At 41.9% G+C, this 20672-nt stretch overlaps 1 protein-coding gene and 1 long non-coding RNA gene across 3 annotated transcripts in view; both read right to left on the bottom strand.

Moving 5' to 3' along the window:
* Nucleotides 1–3387: 3387 nt before the first annotated feature.
* Nucleotides 3388–7842, bottom strand: LOC137477593 (uncharacterized). 2 transcript variants are annotated; one of them, XR_011001076.1, is made up of 3 exons: nt 7817–7842; nt 6016–6176; nt 3388–3448 (listed from the first exon to the last, which is right to left on the bottom strand). It is a non-coding gene; the product is annotated as an uncharacterized lncRNA (long non-coding RNA). The 2 variants fall into 2 exon arrangements; XR_011001075.1 differs by lacking the exon at nt 7817–7842 and adding an exon at nt 6720–7262.
* Nucleotides 7843–16355: 8513 nt separating this feature from the next.
* The window catches only part of TFCP2L1 (transcription factor CP2 like 1), a 31053-nt gene continuing 26736 nt past the window's right edge, over nt 16356–20672 (bottom strand). The window contains exons 13-15 of the mRNA XM_068195418.1: nt 20208–20350; nt 17811–17862; nt 16356–17387 (exon numbers count right to left, since the gene is read on the bottom strand). Of these exons, the coding sequence (XP_068051519.1) occupies nt 17350–17387; nt 17811–17862; nt 20208–20350 (233 nt within the window). The 3' untranslated portion in view covers nt 16356–17349. The remainder of the gene's footprint in view (nt 17388–17810; nt 17863–20207; nt 20351–20672) is intronic.

Genomic DNA, 20672 nt, shown 5'->3' with positions numbered 1-20672 from the left:
TTCCAACCATCATTATCCACATTCCTAATTCATGGCATTTCAAAGAGACTAATGTCACACTTATCCTCTTTGTTACTAACCCTATGACATTTTAAAACCATCTCTTCAGTTGATCTGTATCTTCATTAGAGATGGTTTCAAATTAGATTTTTGATTTTGGGGTCATTCATTATTTAGACCTCAGGTCTATCTCTTCCTATAAGTATGACCTAAAAACCAGGGCCCAAAGCCAGTGATCCCCTGGCTCGTTCATCTTGATATGTTATTTACTCACTCCTCGCTCCCTTTAATAGATTTAAAGTTCTACCTCCAGATATTTTCTTTCCATATGCATTTCTTTCTGAGTCTAGTAGGTTTAATTATTTACAGACCTTGCAGCCAAAAGTGAAAGAGACCTAAAACATACAATTAGAACATTTTTTTCTTCAAACACCACAAATAATCCATTACAATTATTTATGTCTTTGGATTGAAACAAAGAAAGAAAACAAGTATGCCATAAATGACAGCTTGATGTATTTCAGTACGCCACAGAACTGCGTCAGTGAAATTACTTTTAACTTGTTCTGTTGAGGTTCCTGAGAAATCTTATCAGGATTATTGCTGAACACAAACCAAAGTTGATACTGTTTGTATTTTGAGTTGCGGGAAAAACAAGAAGTATTCTGGGTGATGCTTGAAGACAACCAAGAAAGTGACTGTTTTGAGAAAACAGAAGTGGTTATGATGGTGTAAAGGCAGAGGCAAGGCACTGTCTGTCAGGAGAAGGCAGTACTGCTGAAAACGTTCTTTCATGCCTCAAAAGCTGCCAACTTTTTCCAAATATAATACCAAAAGATGATGTCTTTACCACAGATTTTGCCCTGATCACCTGTACCCTACCCTTCACCTACAAACCTTTGCATCTCCTCAGGGAATCCAATTGCTTTAGATCAAGTGGATATGAGTGAAAAATCAAGTGATGCATCTTGATTCACAATAGTCATAACAATAACAGTGGCCACAGCATTTAAAAACACCTTTAGATTGTGATGTGAAGAACATCACAAATCATAGCATGTGCCTGCATCTCTTCCATAGCAAGAAATCATAGAATTAATTGTTCTTATTCTTGACTTTGAGTTTGTCATCATAGGATAACTCAAACCACTCTTTCCTTTATCAGAAATGTTGATGATACAGTACATTCTTCTAGAAAGAAAATGGTCACTAATCAAGTCTCATTCATTAAGTCTACAGAAAAATACTAATTGCATTCAGCAAGCAACATTCATACTAAAAAAAAGAAGAAAAAAGTAATTTTTTTTCTGTTCTGAAAGACAATTTTCCAAATCCGGTGTTACTAGCAGCTTTCTTTTTCACATCTGAAAATCTGCAATTTCTCTACCACCGCCCATATTCGGAATTTACAAGGAGGAATTTCTGCCTCTGCAATCAGAATTTGGGTTTGAAAAGGGCTGTGCGCAGCCTAAAGCAAACTGGTTCATTAATTCCATGCTACCCTGCAGAATGACAAGTGCTCTGTTTGAGGTTTTTCCCAGTTAATACCTAAAAAAAAAAAATACTGCAGGCTAAGGATTTGGTCTGTGCATCAACTATCTCGCTTTGGCCAAGCCACCACATCTCCCAGTTTGTTTTGTGCAGTGCTAAATCCCATGTGAAAGTAGTTTTGCCACAGCAGGGCTACCTGTGATGATCAACCAGCACATGCACTAAGTCTCCACTGTGGTCATGCTGTCTTGCTAGGAATTGATGCACCCATAACTCGTCTCCAAAGAGCAGTTCTGAGTCAAACCTTATGTAAAAAGTTGCACATAAGCATTTAAGAAAAATTAGCGGTGCTGGCATTTATAGGGCATTGCAGGTAGAAGATCTTAAGACTTCTACACACTCCATGAACTTTAGTAAAGTGACACATCTGGAATGCTTCAACACATTGTTTTGGTTGAAAGAAAAGCCCACATCAAGCTGTTTTGCAGCTTTATTCCTAAAAATCCATGACACAATGTCTTTTTTTGCAGATAAAAAAGAGTTCTGTGTCAGGTTTCTTGGTTTGAGCAATCCTAAAGCTTTACATAGTGTGAGGTTTTGAGAGCACTAACAAATTCACTGCGAGACACTGAGGGCTTTGGCTGTTTTACAGCTTTGTCTCAAGGGAAAATAAAAAGAGACCATGAATTTGTCTTTTAAGGAGCTGTACTTAGTGGAAGCATGAAAATAGTGAGGGCTCCACTGGGTGATTAAATAGTAGCCCATATCAAGTAATAATGGTACTGGCATGGTTTTTTAAAGGAAGTCCAAGTGTAAGGAGCTGGGGCTGCACCGTACTTGCTGCAGGAAGCTACATGCGACTCTGGATCCACAGAGCTGCCTGCTCCCTCAATAGACTTTGGTTCTGTCTCTCTGTGGGCCTGTGAGTTTTCACTAGTTAGTTGCCTCATCCCTGGCTGAGGACCTCAATCAGATACACAAACCACTTGATGAGCTCATGCTCAACGTCCCTACGGAGCAGCAAAGAGGTAGGATCAGCCTTGGCCTTCACAGAGCACAGGCAAGCCATGCGCTCCAGCTCTTCCTGCTGATGGGCTTCAGCACCCTGGGATGGAGGTAATAAGGATCAGATCCGGCAACTGACCCTGCTTAAAACATTCTTCTTCAAGTGTTCACCCCTCTCACAATCCAGGTTTGCCACCACCTGTGCCAGAGACATCCTGGGAGATGAGATGAAGGGACAGAGAGGGCAACCACAGCTTTGTGGTTGCAATGTGGTAGGAAGATGGTGAAGTTAAACCATCACAGGGGTTACTCGCAGAGGCTGGAGACGTGGCACCTCATTCACACTCCACTGAAAACTAAAACCAGCCCCCCAGGGCGTAGCACAACTTTATTGCTGACCTCTCTGGTATTGTCTGAAAGAGGACAAGGCACACACTCTTCATTTGAGGCTACTACTGTCATACTTGAACGTGCATTTTCTTTCCCCAGCCACTGCAAACACACTGTCTTGGACCAATATACCCATTGTTGTAGCTATGAGATGAATCAGATCAAGAAATTCTTCCAAGTCACAGCCAGTCATTTATTTCTAACCTGGGTAGTCTCTGCACAGACACTGGCACAGGGCTTACACCACAGCCCGGGCAGAAATGAAATGCAGGGCAGGAATCTTAGTGGGTCAGTGCAGCAGCCAGACACGTCCTGGTGTGAGAGCCCATCCCAAGCACACACAGCTCATCCAAAGACAAGCAGTGCAGGATCAGCAGCAAGAGTAGGACAAATTATATGCAGAAAACCCGAAAGAAGAAGGGGGGGGGGGGGGGGGGCATGGGAACAAAATACTGTGGAAGAGGAAGCACATGGCAAATGTGTTTTGCTCTTACCTACAAGTGTATAGTGAGCGATCATTAACACACACATCAGCTCCTGGGACTGACTGGACACACAACACCTGAACACAGAAAATGTACAAGGCCAGGGAGGAGAAAAGATTTACTTTGATCAGCAAAGCAGTGAATAAAAGGCTCACTATGTCTACATGAGGATTTTACCCCTTGCTAGTTCACAGGATCACAAAGTGTCTGAAGATATGTGGGGCACAGACAGGCAATGTCAGAGCATTTGCTGGTGACTGCCCATATCTCCTACCTTACCTGTGCAGCAAGATCAAATATTGTTCTTGCCTGCACAGGGCAAGGAGTTCCACCTCTGAGCTCTAAATTTCCAGTGACAGTGGGAACAGGAGAAGCCAGAGCTCTCTGCTCCTTGTCCCAGGAATGTCCCTGGCTTCATTTCCCTGTGTGGAGGACCCAGCCTGTACAGTGTGATATGCTGTGACTGCTTGGTGCTGATCCAGCACTCCCCAGCTTCTCGTAGAGTGCACCAACCTCTATTTTTTGACCATCATCCAAACACACTCTTTGCACCACACTTTTATCTCTCCAGCTGGTAATTGCACCAAAGGAGGCTCCCAGATAAATATCAGTAGTAACAGATTCTCCCTCACTTGTCATTGTACTTTCATGATTCAAACAGCTTCAAATTACAGGCTTGAAAAATGGCCAGGGCTTGCAAAGTGTGGGAATGGAAAGTTTCTGAATGCTGGCAAGTGCTTATCAATCCCTACATCATAATATCAGCAACCAACTGGCAACAGATCTGTGCCAAATTAGGTGGAAAACAGGCACACACAAAGAAAGATCAATAGATCTAAAGACAGAATTGCTATAAGCATGAGTACTCCTGAATAACTTCACCCACTTTTTGCTACAGCAGGACTTTCTCTTCAGCAGCATCTCTAAGTCTTGTTCCAGTGACCCTCAAGAAGGCTGATACAAACATCCAAGAGTTTCAGCTGCAGTACAACATATCCCTCATCTATTTTTTCAGCTGTCCAGAAAAACCAACCCTACAGTTCAGTCATAGTTTGTTGTGGAATATTTTATCAACCCATTAATTGTTTGGATCTACTTGTGAATATCTAAATACTCAGGCAAGCCCTTCAAAGAGAAATGTTACTGGGTATCAAGTGCTGCAGAAAAATCCTTCCTCAAGAATACACAGGGCAGATGTTGGTCAGTGTGGCAGGATGCACTGCCTGGCCAGCTCTGTAACACAGTGCTATTTCACTGACCACCACTGAAGTGATGCTTCTGGCTGCAGTGTGTGCGGAGCTCAAACACCGAGCAGTCACACCCAGCCCATCTTCTCCCTGTGGTTTAGCCATGCTGCCCTAGTTCAGTGACAGCCACAGGTCTCTGACAGACCAAAACTATTTTTGCACTACAGAATTTCCCTCTTCATAAAGATTATGTGGGGGGAGGAAAAAAAAATCATCAACCCCCCAAAAGTCCATCTGAACATAACAAAAGTGTAAAAAAAAATCCTGCCCTTTTTTCAGCAACTTTTTCAAGAACTAGGACATACCAAGCATGGCTGCCTCTTATATGCTGAGAAAACTCAACAATATTAAATTCCCCCAGACAAACACCATGTCTTTTTAAGGTATTTCAAAGGCACTCCCCTAAAAATATGTAAAGAAATAAAATGTTACCGTTTAGTTAGTAAAGGCTGGCCTTAAACCTAATTCTAAGAAAGTTCTTATTAACTCTATAGATCTCAGCTGAGCTGGTCCCAGGGATGCTGCAGCAATGCTCAGGAGGCATCCAGACCTATCAAACATAATTCCCTGGATCTTGTGGTCAAGCCATCATGTCAAGTACCTGTTCAGAAAACAGTTTTTGTTCTCAAAGCAATAAGAACAAAGTGCACTTGATAAATAAAAATGTACCTTAAGCAATTGGTGTTCTACCCTGCTCTGCTGCCTTTAATTTACTGAGGTGAACAGTGAATTAAATAACACTATCAAGGGGAAAAAGTCAGTGTCAAAACATCCCATTTTGAAAATGAGGCAGGAGTAATTTTGAATGGCAAAACCTAAATTTATCATTTGGTGAATTGCATTTTTGAAGTAGTATTTTCATCCTAAATATCAATTACCCCAAAAAAATTACTATAAAACAGAATAAGTCTTCTCTTTCTCAGAAGCTTTATCAGTCAATGCAGATTGAAGGAAGTTTGAAATGAAATTCCATGATGCATGTACTACTGAACAGACCATAGTACCTACAGGTGCTCAGCAATGTTAGCAGGGACTATTCTGAGCAGAAAATGTGCCAAGTAAGATTTTAAATGGAGAAAACCTGAAATATATAACTGATTTTATTATCATCATCAGATTATGCCATTTTCCACATTTTACATCTTTCTAAGGTTAAAACTCTTTCTAGCATGTGTCACACATTCTTCTGAGAGAGCTGCACTTAGAACAGGACTCTTCAGTGTGTAGCCCATGGTCACGACTTGGGTGATTTAGGAGTTTTCCTACCAAGTTCCTTCTAGAATTTACCCCATTTTGAAGGAACACAATGATGATTTTCCTCAAAGACACATGAAGGCACCCATGTAATGCTTCTTCTGCTTATAGCCTGTGATTCATGCTCAGCTTGTAAGACTTACCTTAGTTTCAGGGTAGAAAGCCCTGCCAGTTGCAGCCTCTCCATCCAAATTAAAAAGCATTGAAAACAAGTTACATCTTTATTTACTTCAAGACTGTAACTTAAGGATAAGCGTCTCTTATCCACCAACCCCAGAGCCATTTCTCCCTTTGATTGTGTGTTCTTTCCTCATGCACAAAAAAAAAAGCCAAGTTAATGCAACCTCTCCCGTCCAGAGACACCAGAACACGCGAACAGAGCTGAGAATCTGCAGCACACGTAACCACTTGCACAAGAACCCAGACTGGAGATTTAATGCACTCACAGCACAGGTTCCCCAGGCTCCCCAATGTAGACTGCTCCACCAGGCATGTATGGAGCACGATGGCATCTGCACAGTATGGAAAAGCTCATCCACTAAAATTTCACGCCAATTTAAAGCCTCCCAGACCCCTCAAACTGCCAATCCCACCCATCATTGTGAAGCAGTACTGTTAGCAAGTAAAACATTGAGTTTTTAGTGTCCTGCTCCATCTTTAGCTGGCAAACACACCATCACAAGAACTGCCCAACTTGGTAGAAAGTGGTTGCTAAGTTATATTTTTTTTTTCCTATTCACTGGGGAAAATTAATAAGTAAAAAAACATATCCCAAGTAAATTAAAATATAATTTTTAAATAGACATTCTTAATGGATGAACTGAAAGATAGTTATGGCTTAGCACACCTATGTTGTTTTACTTTTCCCCCACCCTACAGTGGAAAGACAAAAATATTTTCTTAGTGATTCTTAAGTTATCTGAGGCAAGAATGGGATATTATAACCTCTGGTTGGATTTCCTGGCTAGCACTGGCCATGGGCTTCCCCTTGCTGACCCTGCACAAGACCAAGCAGCCTTTGGCCTAGCCCTACTCTGAGCAAGGTCTAGCCCAGATGACTTTTGAAGACTCCTTCCACACTAAATTACTTTATGAGCCTATGAGTTTACAGCCTTTATCAGAATACAGGCTGACGTCAATCACAATTTCTGGCAAGATAGTGAAACCTGAAATTAAGGCTGGGAGCAAGTTTCACCCATACTGCCAGCTTTCAAGAGTAATTATTCCATTGAATGCAAAATCACTAGCCTGTAATTGATTTAATTGCATCCTTCTACAGCTCCCACCAGTGCCAAGCACAGCTCAGGCAGCCCTGGGCTGGCAATTCCTTGAGCACCCACAGGTGAGCCCCACCAGGAGGGATCAGCACAGGTTACAGCTGCAGGTGGTACTGCTGGCTATACCAAGACTTTGGCCCTTCGAATTGGGGACAGATAATTACTTGCCTGTGTGACCATTTTTGTCCCCTGGACAGCTCAGATGAGCTGACTTTTGCTCTGAATTGCTCAGGATTTGTCTAATTTACACACCCAGACAGGCAAAACCTCAAGCCATACAGAACCTTAAGGAACACAGCAGAAAGAGCACATGGAGCACCACTCACTAAAAAACCATCCCTAGATGTTCCCATCACAAAACTTCTCCAAACTATGCCATAGCTTCTTTCCCAGCAGTTTAACAGCAAAAACTTGCATCACAGCTGGCATGAACCATGTACTGGTTCATGACAAAATGAGTGAGACAAACAGAGAAATGGGGAAAGTACTGTAAGGGTGGGGAAAGCATTAGGGATTTTCATGCTGTGGGACCTGGTACAGACCCTTATGGAGCTTTATTGCAGCTTTCCCTACTTAAAGGGCAAACATTTTAGCAAGGTTCACCACAATGGGACAAGAGATAATGGCTTTAAACTAAAGAAGGTCAATTTATATTTTAACCACTCACCTGAGATGACACCTCTACTCTGCCCTTAACACCACCACTGAGGGAAAGAAGCATGTGGTTTATAAAGCCAGGTCCCCTTAGCAGGTGCAGGGAGGGTTCCTTGTCTCCAAGGAACACCTGCTGCCTCATTTGCACCTCCCAGCTTTGGCAAAAAGGGTATTTTCAGCCCTGGCTTCCTTGTAAGACCTCCTAAAAAGGCAAATGTGTAAGTGAAGAAGTGTTACTCTTAATTAAAAGCCATCCATTTCTTCCCCAACACTTCCTAGTCAACTTCTTTGCCCTCCACCCACCTGGCACTCTGCTTAAGGTGACAAGAAAACACTTGAAAAAGGACCCTGTTAGTGTAGCTTTGACACTCTGTTGGGATGGGGCTTAGTGTCTTGTACTCCTGACTATCAAAATGACCTGTTAATATTTTACTTAATGTCTGATCCATGCTTCAGCTATAAATCTCCACAGGGAGAATTAAGTTTAAAATCAGACACTGCAGACAACATACATGTGGCAGAGTGCTGCCATGGTATCTAAATTCTTACCATTCTTCCAGTGCTTAGTGGGTGTATAGAATGTAATTTCTTTTTTAAAATGTATATGTCTTATATTTATTACCTTCTCAAACCTGAAAATCACCTCCCCACATACTCCCATATTCGTTCAACCAAAAGTGGTGGCCACCAGTCAGGAATGTACGAACAGTCCAGTGGTTTGGGGGTTTCTGAGTTTCACAGTGCTGTAATGTCATAAGATTTTAATTTTATAAGTAAGTGCCAGGCTAGTTTTCCTCCACAGCCCCAAGCCCTGACACACACATCAATCTCTTTGGCCCAGGCTCTGAGTTCGGGCTCTTGGTCATGCTCTTTGCACCGCCGGGGCTCAGGTGCTTTGCATTAAAATATAATTTTAAGGACATTTTCACAAAAGGAGACAGAGGGTCATCACCTGTGGGCATGGGAGCCTGAAAGGTGACAAATTAACACCACTTGGTGGTGTTCACGAGAGAAAAACAATTGTTTCATTGTTTTAAAGTGGGAGTCTCCAATAATCCACAGGTTAATTTTCTCAATTACTTTGCTTGTGTAGCTGGCCAGCAGTGACCACAACCACCACCATAATTTCAAAATTATTGAATTATGTGATCAAAAATTCAACTGTTTGAGAATTGAAAAGTGCAAAGCCATTGGCAGGGGCTGGAGGAACCAAAAGGGAACCAAAGCTTTAGAAAAATAAGAATGTCTCTCCTTTCATTCCCCCAGTAATCACTTCAACAATCACCGAAATTATTCCCATGTTTTCATTTGGGGATACATTTCTTTCTTCATTTCTTTCAAGTCGTGCATGTGACAGTAAATAACTATGGCTGCTGGAGGAACAAGAGTTGTGGCCTCGTAGGCACTGCCGTGAAATGAGGTGAATCTGTTGGAAAAGGGAAACTGTGGGCGGCTCTGGAATAATTTTGTCTGGGACAATGTTTTTGTCCTCAGGACAGCTGTGCAGCAGCAACACTTGGCTCAATGTATGTGGCCTCCAAGCCTTTGTGCTGGGTTTGCTTTCCAGGGTGCTCTGGCCACGCACCCTCAGCCAGGATTTCCTACCTGCACTGAGTCATGGGTTCATCTTTTTACTTAACTTTTCCCTTATTTTACTACCACAAGTTAAACCATTAGGTGATGTCATGGACATCTTAATTCCCAAAGTGGTGCCAACCTATCCAGGAACTTTCTTCTGGGAGACAGCAGGCTTTGAAAATATTTTCAAGGAGGAATTCCTCTCAGCATTGCCTTTTTTTTTTTTTTTTAAAGTCTATCCAACATAATATTTCTAGCATGTGTCCTCTCTACATAACAGTCTTCAGTATTTAAATTTTCACCATTGGAAAAACAATTTCTCAGTGCACTAATGTGCTCAGCTAATTTTGGATTCTTGCTAATCAAACTTTTTTCCAGCTGCATCATACTTGCTTATTACTTAATATCAGATAAATCAGAACTGAGGCTTTTCTAGACAGCAAAATGGATAGTGGCACTGTTTGAAACACCCAAAAATAGAAGATTTAGGATGGGATAGGATGAGACAGTCCTGCCTCCCTGGGCCACACATCTCTGGGGAGCAGGGGAGTCAACACTTGTCTAAAACTCCGTTTGATCGGGACAACCAGCCTCTGCTGTAATATACTAAAAAAACCCTCAACAATTTAATTTATTGCAGGGTCAAATCTTTCCTACTCAGGTAAGCCTGGAAGCATTTAGCTTCTTTACAGAAGGAGTATGACAGGTGGTATTTCTCTGCCTGCTCCATAGTTGAGACTAATCTAGCTGAAAGACTGCATTGTTCTGGGAATTAGAAAATTAATTTTAAAATGTTTACTTCCTGTTGAGGATTTAGATGAGACTATGCCAGTGCTTTGACTAAACAGCTCCAGTCCTAAGTTTTGTTTCTCCTCACTCATTAAAAGCTCAACAGTTCCTATAGCTGCTGCTAAGTTCTGGATCTATTCTGAGGCTGTTTACATGCGTTTCCCATAGAAATTAAATTATGCAGAATTACAACTTTTCCAGTCCTTGAACGCTTTTTATTAGGTAGAAACCTTCCTAGTGTTCCTTTCTGCATTGACTAACCCCTGCCAGCACATGGGTCAAGCTTACAGAAGAGGGATAGTTTTGCATGGAGTTTGGTAGGAGCTATCCATGCACACGACACTCCCTTGGCACCCTCACGTTGCAGGACTCAGGAAGGGATTCACCTCCAGCTCCCAAGAGCCCCAGGGCTCATACAGCCACCAAATCACCAAGCATTTGCTACCAGTGACACCTCCCCCCCCAGACAGCAACCTCCAGCTAGCCCTGAAGAGCCCAAATGCCAGCCTTGGACCCTCAAGTGCCTACCAGCATCCTGTCCTCAGGGAACAGCCCTCCCAAATTCCCTGTTGCTGCCTGGATGTGGATTTGAAGCTACACTGAAGCTGTGTTGAACTCAGCAGCCCTGTGAGACACAATGCTGCCTCACCGTGCATGGAGCAGTTCAATACAGCATCAGGCATCAGATGGTTGGACTTCTGCCTCCAGAGCAATTTTAAGCTAATAGAAATTGCGGTAGACTCTCCCTTACCTATTCTCAGGGATGCCCAAGTAACTGGTAGGAAAAGATATTAAACTGTCTTAAATCTCTACCTAGGGACATTGTCTGTGCCCTTATACTTTCCATATGAACTGCAATTCACACCCAAGGCCCAAGATGTGTTTTCTAATTTTGAGATTCAAATACTTCTTCAGCAAAGGAAAGGAGCTGAAATTACTCAAGGTCAATTCAGATTAAGAAGCACCCTTACATTGGTTGTACATCCATTCTCAATACTTTGCCTTGACATGAAGTTTGGCTGCTACAAGAGTATTCTATCTCCAAACTGGGCTCCATCTTCTCCGACTGGAAAATTACTCTGAACATCTGCTAATTTCCTGACTATGTAAGTTACTAGATCTATGGTTTAAACCTCAGAGGATACTGGAGTTCTTCCAGCCAAACCACTGTGGATGCTCCACAATCCAAACCTCACTGGCAGCATGTGTCTCACAGCTGCTCAATGGGACAGAGCATTGCTGTGAGGAGGGACTCTGCTCATCTGTCAGCAAGGACCAGGCTCTGAAATGGCTGTGCCTTTTGAGCACTGCTAGACCAAAGCCAGCTGCCATCTGACACAGCTGGTGCCTTCAGTAAAGCACATGCCCATTGTCACGGCCCCTGCAGGAACAAGGCGCTTCTCCTCGTGCCTTGACCTGGAGTAAACACGAGCTGGTCACTGCATTGTGCTGTGGGGAAATGAAGTCAGTCCCAACTCGAAGAAAACGCTGCAGGACATGTGGCTGCACTGACATTCTCTGCCCAGCACTTTGCAAACTCTGCTCCCCCTCACCCCGAGATGGTGCCCAGCCCCTTGCAGCTGCACGCTGAGCGGCAGCCGATGCCGAGGCTCTCCTGAGCCCAGCCGCACCAAATAAACCAGAGACCAAACCCGTGCTTCTTACAAACAGATTTATTTGCATTTTGACTGGAGCACAGATTCTAAATACAGATTTCTTCTGCACAACAGTACAAGAGCCAGTGCAAAATATGCTTTTTTTTATTTATTCATGTACAAAAAAACCCCAAAAACCAACAAACGAAAAGACGAAGAGTGTGGCAGTATTTACTCACAACTGGTATGCCTCAGCCTCCCATCAACCCACCTCCACTGGCCCTTGCCCATCATGCCAACTTTGTGGCCAGCACTGCCTGCCTCTAACAGCTGCATTGTCAGTGGAAGAGAGGTAACTCCCCTTTGAAAGATAAACACTCACCCCAAGCAAACCGGGACAGCAGGCTACTTTAAAAAGTTGGGCACACATCTGGTCACCAATGCATCCCCCACCAGGGAGCAGAATTTTGAGGGAATGGGGGAAAAAAGGTACAAATCAAAAATGCACAAAAAATTAGGCACTAGCTTAACCCATTTGTTAGAGAGAGCCAAGGATGTTAGATACACCTCCAGTCTGCCTTCTCATATTCACCCACAGTAGTGATGATCAAAGCCAAACACTCCCCACTCTGAGTACCCTGTGCTGTCAAACAGATAGTAATCTAATGAAAATATTTCTATTACTAGCATAAAGTTAAACCATTTCATAACTGGAGAAAGAGAAGCTACAGTCTGAAAATAAGCATTTCTTTGAGAAGTAAAAAAAATCCCAACAGATAAGAGACAAAAAAAGCCTGTTTCAGTCATCCACCAGATGACGGTTAGAATTACAGCCAATGCTTAAGCAATACAACGTTGAGCTAGGAAAAGTCATCGTATGGTTGTTCTGTTATGGAGTAGCCTTACTATTTCACTAAGCACTGGACAATCTATTTCTCTGTTACTCTAACTAATTTTCAGAAGCTGCAATGTAGAACTGCAGTGTTAGTGAAAGAATATGCTCATCTTCACCAAGGCCTGGGATTTGTATCGCAGAAATTCATCAAACTTGCATCAGCCCAAGTGTACCATGTCCAAATCACCTAGTTGCTACTATGGACTTTCACATTTCTACCCAAGGAATGGCTGGGTTTTGAAGCTTGATCAACCAGAGTCTTTTACATTGAACTGCAACTAAACAAAGCAGAGTACCAGTTAAAGCCAAAGAACACATGTACTCAGCACAAATATGTGTTGATACAGTACAGTATGTATGTGGATATATATGTATATATATATATGCATATATATGTATATGTTACATTATAAGGAGAGTGCCATTCAGGGCTTCTCAAATGCAAGAATCCTTTTACCACCTCCAAGTCTTGAAACTCCAGCCCATTAAATTTCACACTAAGACAATGAGAACTCCAGTATTTTCCATACTGAATGATTATTTCTACTTTAGCCAATTAACCATTCAGGGCCAGCAGAAAGAACAATTATTTAATTTTAATAGCACCCATCCTGCCACCTCAATCAGATGGCCAAGATTTTATCACCAGATCATTTGCCCTGCAGTTGTGTATCATGGACATTACTGTGAGTTTTCTGGACATCACCAGAGTCACATTAATTGATCTCTATCATTTGACTCAGTTGACAGAGAAAATGCCACAATTTTTGAAATTTCAAACAGACAGTACAGATCTGTCAAGAATGCAAGTTTATACTTTGCAGTACTGGCTAGTCATATTGGTATTAATCACATAATGATTCTGCCTTTTCATCCCCAGCAAGCCCACTTTTACTCATAGCGGCTGTCATCATACATACAGCTGAAGAGCTGGACAGCTTGGGAAACTGTGTTACTCACTGTTATCCTAAGCCCCAGTCCTTAAAAAGTTCTGCTGCACAAGTTTCACATATAGCTGAAAAAAGTTCCAGTTAAATCACTTTGAGTAGGTTTTCTTACTTTTTAAGAAAGAAATAGAAGCAACAATTAAAAAGAGTAAAAATAAGTGTAACAGGCACTTAATAAAAAAGTAAATGCTATTTAGATGAGTGGGAGCTACTCACCTCCCTTGCCTTTAGTCTATCTAGAATTGAGATATCTATCCCAGACTAAACATTTATGCTTCCTCCACTCTTGAGGAAACAAAAGCTTCCTTCTGGAGGCTGTCACTTCCACAAATGGGTCAAACAAGTCCTTCCAGGGATAGCAGATCCAAGGACAGTCAAGGATTACCTGACACACAGGTGAGACAAGTCTTTCTTTCTATCTCTCTGCACCTTCCTCAAGGGCAGCAGTGGAGGGGAGGTGCTGATCTCCTCTCTGGTGACCAGCAGCAGAAGTGAGGGAATGGAGTGAAGCTGAATCAGGGCAAGTTCAGACTGGACACTGGAGAAAGGTTCTTCACTGGGAGGGTGGTTGGTCACTGGGACAGGCTGCCCAGGGACTTCCCTTGCCCCTGGTCATGGCAGCAAGCCTGCCAGAGTTCAAGGAGCACCTGGGCTGCTCTGGATAACACTCATAGTCACAGGGATCAGTACTAGGTACTCCTGTAAGGACCAGGGCATTGGACTCTGTGACCCTTCAGGGCTCCTTTCAACTCAAGATAGTCTATGATTCTAAGCTGAAGTAACTCAACAATCTCCTGGACACCAAACCAGCCATGCTGTGTCTTCATGGATGTGTATGTTACTTAACCACAAACCTCCAAATTCCTGTTGGAGCTACAGAGGTTAAACAAGGACTAGAACTACTCTGTCAAATAAGGGTAGGCATTACATACACACCCCTAAGCTATACAGCTTTACAACAGGCTCACACAGAGCCAACCCATAGGAAAACATATGTAGTCTACAGGATTGTTTACACTGATGTATCTTTTTAGAGCATGAGAGCAAGATATATTGTCAAATTCGTCCTCAAATGATTTATTTTACTTATTTTAAAAAATCTAAATACAGCAAGGCCCTAGGAGACTTTTGTTCAAAATTCATCAAGCAAGTGCTATTGAAACACTATGAGGACTTTGGCATATAACTCCTTACGGGCAAGAGTTGGGTTTTAGAAGAATCAAGAAGTTAGACATTTTATAACATGCAAACAATTCTCAGTCCCTAACTCTGGCAGCAAAGCCACCTCTGTCCTTTCTTCACTCTACTGTGTATCAGTATTGCTGGGTCCCCTCAGTTACAGGACTATCACATCCAAGTGGATATGATATGATCCAGGCTACACTCCTGGCAACTTCAAGGTCTATTTAGAACCCTTCCCACGAGGTCAGATTCACCTGAGCTGCATGCCAATGACAGCCAGACCATGTACTGGCCCAGTATTACAGAGCAGGATGAAAAACCACAGCCAACATCCATCTTCCAAAGCACCTTCTAGAAAATTAATCAAGCATCTCCTGGTACCCAGGAGCACAATGGTGCCACCTGCTCACAAAGGCATCTGGAATTCATTCACTGTTTGGAAGGCAGCTGTGTGTGGCCACAACCTGGATTCCTTGGCCAGGAGCTCCTCCTCACCCATACAGCTTGGTTCTCAACCAAGAAGCCTCAATTCCTTCATTTCAGAAGGGGGAACCTCCACATCCCAAAGCCTAGACATCCTTTTTGCATGACTACAATTTATGGAGCATCCAGGACAGTCAGTTGAGCAAGATCGTGCCTAAGTAGGCATTGCTGCTCAATTAGCTGAGCTGGCTGAAGGTTTTCTCATTGTAACACAAGTTTTCTATTCTAGTATTATTTTCGGTATTAAAAAAAAAAAAAAAAAATCAGTGGGGATGGGTGGGGTTTTTGCACAAAACTTGATGCTTTAATGAAAAAAAGGTTGCTTTTCTCAATATTTTGCTGTTTATTTCTGTTGGGAAAACTTGAAACACATAACTTTTGTCAGAGAAATATCAGTCCGTGTCTGTCCGAATTCCTGCAGTGTCAGCTGGGAGCTGTAATTCAAGGGCTCCATGGCCCCCTCTTTCCCTGGGCACCTCTCCAGCCCTCCTGACGCATTCCCTGTTTGACTAACCCAGGGTAGGAGCATCATGGGATCTGTAATTCAGCCAAAGAGCTCAGCCCCAAGGGAGAGACAGCGCGCAAGGCACTTGAACGACAGTTTCTGAGGGCTGCAACAGTAGCTCAAACTGATGCTGCTTTAAGGGCCAAATGGATTTAATTAAATGTTTCCATTTCAAAAGGCTGGAACATTTTATTCAGTGTTTTCCAGCTGACAATTTCTCACTTTTTGAAAAATTTCCATTCCAGGAAAATGTTTGGTATTTCAGCTTTCCATGTTAGTTCAGGATGAAATGAAACATTCAAGAATCAGATTCTGATGGTATATGGACACTCAGTTTGGGGAAACAGCCATATTAGTTAGCTGTCAAAAGTGAAATGGTTCAATCCATGCAAGAAAGGTGTGATCCACTTTGCCTTTGACTTCAGTGGAAGCCACCTTTTTATCTTAACGGAGCCTGGATGGAGTCCCAAAAGACCAAGGGAGGGTGGAGCTGATCATAGTTACAGATATGGGAAACAGGAGTCAAAATGAAAGAGCAAGAATGTAAGAAGCAGCAACTAAGATGATCTGTTACCTGGTCTTGATCAAAACAGTTGTACTTCAGTAACAGGATGAAAATCCATTAAGATTATAACTTCTAATTCCCAGTTACAGTAAAGATAGCAGTTAATCACTAATTTGTAGAGTAGAATAAATCCATAGTATGAATTTGTCGTGAGCACTATGGCTTCCAATGCTCAAAACAGTTCCTCAGAAAACCTTCATATGCTCCATTCAAGGAGACTACTCTGAAGCTAAAAATAATAATATGGTACTGAACCACTTGCCTCAAGTTGTCTGTCCTCCCTTGCCCCCCCCTCCCCACTCCCAGAACTGTTCTGCTGGATTGCTACTACAGAAGATCTAGGAGGGACCAGGGGCTCTGGACTTTGAGCACATCTGCAGGTGAAGAACAACTAAGTGTGGGCTTCCATAGCTCATACTTCGGGTGAAGGCTGGGCACCAAACTCATCCCCTGCATTGCCCAATCTGTTTTGGGAGGTAGCCCCAAGCCCTACACCTCAAAGAGTACAAGAGGAGCCCTGGGGAGTCCACGTCCATCAGCACCAGGGTGTGTGTTGAAAGCAAGAGAGCACTCAGAACTGTAAGTAAATCAAATCATCTGAACATGAGGGGTGAAGAGAATTGGGATTTGTTTATCTTTCATTTCCCTTAGTACAAGGCAGATGTTTCTAAGTAATAAGCAGAAACCTCTACAATTTTAAAGACTGAAGAGGAAGGGAGGGAGCAAAAAGCATGTACAAGCTTAGAGGATGTTCTCGGCTCCAGCTTAAAAAAACCAAAAGAACCAAAACAAAAATCAAACCAAACAAACAAAAAAACCAAACCCACCAAAATCACACACCACCAAAAATTTCTGTCTGTAAAAGCAAGTTTTTTCTTAAGCTGTTTGGTAATTCTTAGTTCACAGGAGCATTTATCCAGAAGGTTCTTCATGTTTCCAGTCTAGGTTGTAGCAATCTCAGTGAGGCACTAAGTTTTAGGCCGTTAAAGTCTCTCTGTGCAACATGGTCATTTTAAAATGATGTGGTAGCCATCATTGCTTTCAGCTGTAAAAAAGAAATGCAAAGCTTATTTTCATTTCTTTTAAGAAACACCAGAGATACAGAACTTCAAATTTTCTTTCTAGGTAGTTTGCAATAGTTCATACCCTTGTTTCACAACCCACTCATGAAAACCAATGTTGTACATCTAAGTCAAATAATTTACACTAAAAACCCTACATACTACCATATTTTATCATTTTACTCGAAGGCTTCCTGCTCATTTATGTCAGTGGTGTCAATGGATTTATGGAATTTTTGTAACAGTGTAACTGGGAGTAAAGCATTGTGTAGTCAACAGCTTGACTTACACTAGATTAGATTACTTATCTTTCCAGGATAACAGCATTGAGTTTGTGATAACGCTCAGTGCAATTGAAAGGAGGAATTATCTTTAGAGTAACAGGTAACAGCAGCAGCAATACACACCTTTCAATGTACTGATAACAAAACAGGATTCGTCTTGGAAGTTCTGCACCATCTGAAAGGTGGAAGAAAAAAAGCCAACACACTTTTAGCAATTAAATTCACATTTCTTTCAGGGCCAGTATAGACTTAGAGGAGAGGTATTAAACTGCATTTGGTGTCTAGTCCTGCACAGTCCTGAATAACCCTGCCCATGAGATTATTAACATGCATGACTGATCAATTAAGGTCCTTGCAGTTGCTAGTGTGTTTAAGGGAAGCTCACACTAAATGTGCTTGCTTGAAACTGATCTAGCTTATTCAGCATTTTGCCATGCTCTTTGCAGCTCTTGATCCTGAAGGTTCCTATACCACTCCAATTATTCTATTAAAGATCATGGTCTTTGTTGCTTTCAGTGAAGCTGTACTAGTTTAGACGGGATTAAGGTAGTCCCTTTCTTAAAAATCCAACAGTGGTAATTACATATTTAGCTAAATGACGGAGCTCAGCGTAACTTACATTAGCATTTAAAGAATACCTGGAAATGGTAAACCCCAAGAAATGGACTCCCTGCTGAATAAAGGAATTGCTACTGACAAGCCACCTCAGCAGCATCCATCTGGCTATTTTGATCAGACATTAGTACAGATGCTGTGCTTGCAGGATTAATTTACCTGTTTGTCTTCTGTCGAGGAACAAGACTGTAGTGAAACTGTTATGAGAAGCAAGGCAAATCACAGGAAGGAAGACTAGAACTAAAAGCTATTTGAGCTATTCATGAGAGGCAACTAGATTTTCAGAAGAGGTGCAGATTCTAGTGACACCTTTAAATAAAGAGATAAAGACTAATTCAGTTCCAATATGAAAAGCCCATTTAAGATTCATCCTTAGTCAATGCTTCCTCCCATCTTAAGAGTAGCTATGTGGGACAGAGAAGGTGAATTACCTTCAGGAGGTGTCTCCTATAGTTGAAGCAAATGCTGGACACAACTTCAGAGAAGGGAGGTGTGACTAGAACATCTCTGACCAGTTCATGAAATCCAGTTTTGTGAAAAAGCCTTCTCCTAGCTACTGAGTATCATTCAAGTAGTGCATTTTTCAGCTGTCAGTTCTCACATCAAAATACCCTTTTCAACTTGGACTGATCTCCCTATAATCTTTTGGATTTAGCATCCAGCCTCTACTCCTTCAAATCAAACTTCTCTGACCAGTTTGTGTGTCTTTGCCTAATGATGCATGAAGTACATTCACAAAATACCACACTCTTGCCACTATAGTACTAGAACAAGAAAAAAATATTAGAAAAGCAATAGAACTTGTTAATAATTGACTTAAACAAATACTTAAAGCCTTATACCCAGGCTGGTTCATGCAATTCCCCTACCAAGAGCTGCCTCCAAGCACTTTGCATCCATAAAGCATCAAAGTTTCAGATTTAATCAGGCTGGAATAGCAAGGAGACTTCAGGAATAAGCATTACAGCCTTCAGTTTAGGCTCCAGTTGAGACCTATGCTCTGCTTCATTTGTTTTAACAATGCTTCTTCTAAATGAAGCTCCTTAAGTGATTCTGGTGCATGAATGAGTAAGTAGTTTAGTAGAAGAAAAAGGAAGAAGGGCAACTCACTATTAACCTGTAAGTTAATGGAATGGACTAAATTAAGGCATCATATAATGGGACACAAACAGTAGCAGAGGTCCATAAATTATAGTGTGCTTATAGTGTATATAGTGACAGACCCAGTGCTTGGAAACATGGGCCATGATGTAAAACTAATTGCCCTACCGATTTTAATTTTACCTATTTAATTTTAAAAGTTCTTACTTTAGATCCTCACTTCAAAATGTGTGTAAGTAGCCAAAATGAAAAGAAATTCATAGAATCACTGAGGTTGGAAAAAACCTCTAACATCATCATGCACAAACATTGACCTGGCACCAGCAAGCCCAACACTAAACCACATCCCAAAGTGCCACAGCTACATAACTTTTAAACACCCCCAGGGGTGGTAACTCAACCACTTCCCTAAGCAGCCTGTTCTGGTGCTTGGCAAACCTGTCAATAAACATTTTTTTCCTAATACCTATTCTAAACTTTCCCTGGTACAACTTAAGGCCATTTCCTCTCATCCTGACACTTGTTACTTGGAAGAAGAGACAGAGTCCCATATTGCCACAACTTCTTTTCAAGTAGAGCACAATAAATGACCAATTTTGTTTTGCTCTAAAAAAGCAAACAAGAACCCCAACATCTTTTACAAAGCAAAGGTGTTGAAACCACATCAATATCAGTGCTGGGCAAGCTGAATCACTACTTTACTTGTTGGGATGCATTCCATAATTTGAATGCTCATTCTAACTTCAAGAAGTCAGACAACTGTTCCATCTCTGACAAAGATGCAGCCCCCTTTTTCCCCCTTACCTCATTGCTCACTAACACGTGGATCCCTGTGGGTCCCTGCCGGTAGATCCGATTGATCTGCTGTGGAGAAATGCTGTACAAGTTTGCAATCTTCTCCAGTAATTCCAGCGTGGTCAGCTCTTCTAAGAAGATTGCATGATACACTGCAACAAGTGGAAAGCAGCTACAGAACAGCAAATACAGATGGCACCAAGACACTCAGCATCAACAACCAAATGGGTTTAAGATGAAGGTTCAAATGGAATAAACAACCCTAGTATTTTAAAGCGTCCCCCAAATATCTGGCTTGATGATTTGCAGAGAAATACTCATTATTTGTATGCAGCATGCAATTAAAACACACACAACTTTTACCCAGAGGAAAATATGGGGACTAATTACAACTTGCATCATGAGGCACTAAAACAGCCTTCTCATAAAGCTGCTTATATTTTTGGATAATCTTCTTTTACTGTTTTTTGAAGT

This window comes from Anomalospiza imberbis, chromosome 7 (genome assembly GCF_031753505.1).
Source record: "Anomalospiza imberbis isolate Cuckoo-Finch-1a 21T00152 chromosome 7, ASM3175350v1, whole genome shotgun sequence".
Taxonomy (NCBI): domain Eukaryota; kingdom Metazoa; phylum Chordata; class Aves; order Passeriformes; family Viduidae; genus Anomalospiza; species Anomalospiza imberbis.
The sequence above is the reverse complement of the archived record's forward strand: the minus strand, read 5'-3'. Positions and strand labels throughout refer to the sequence as shown.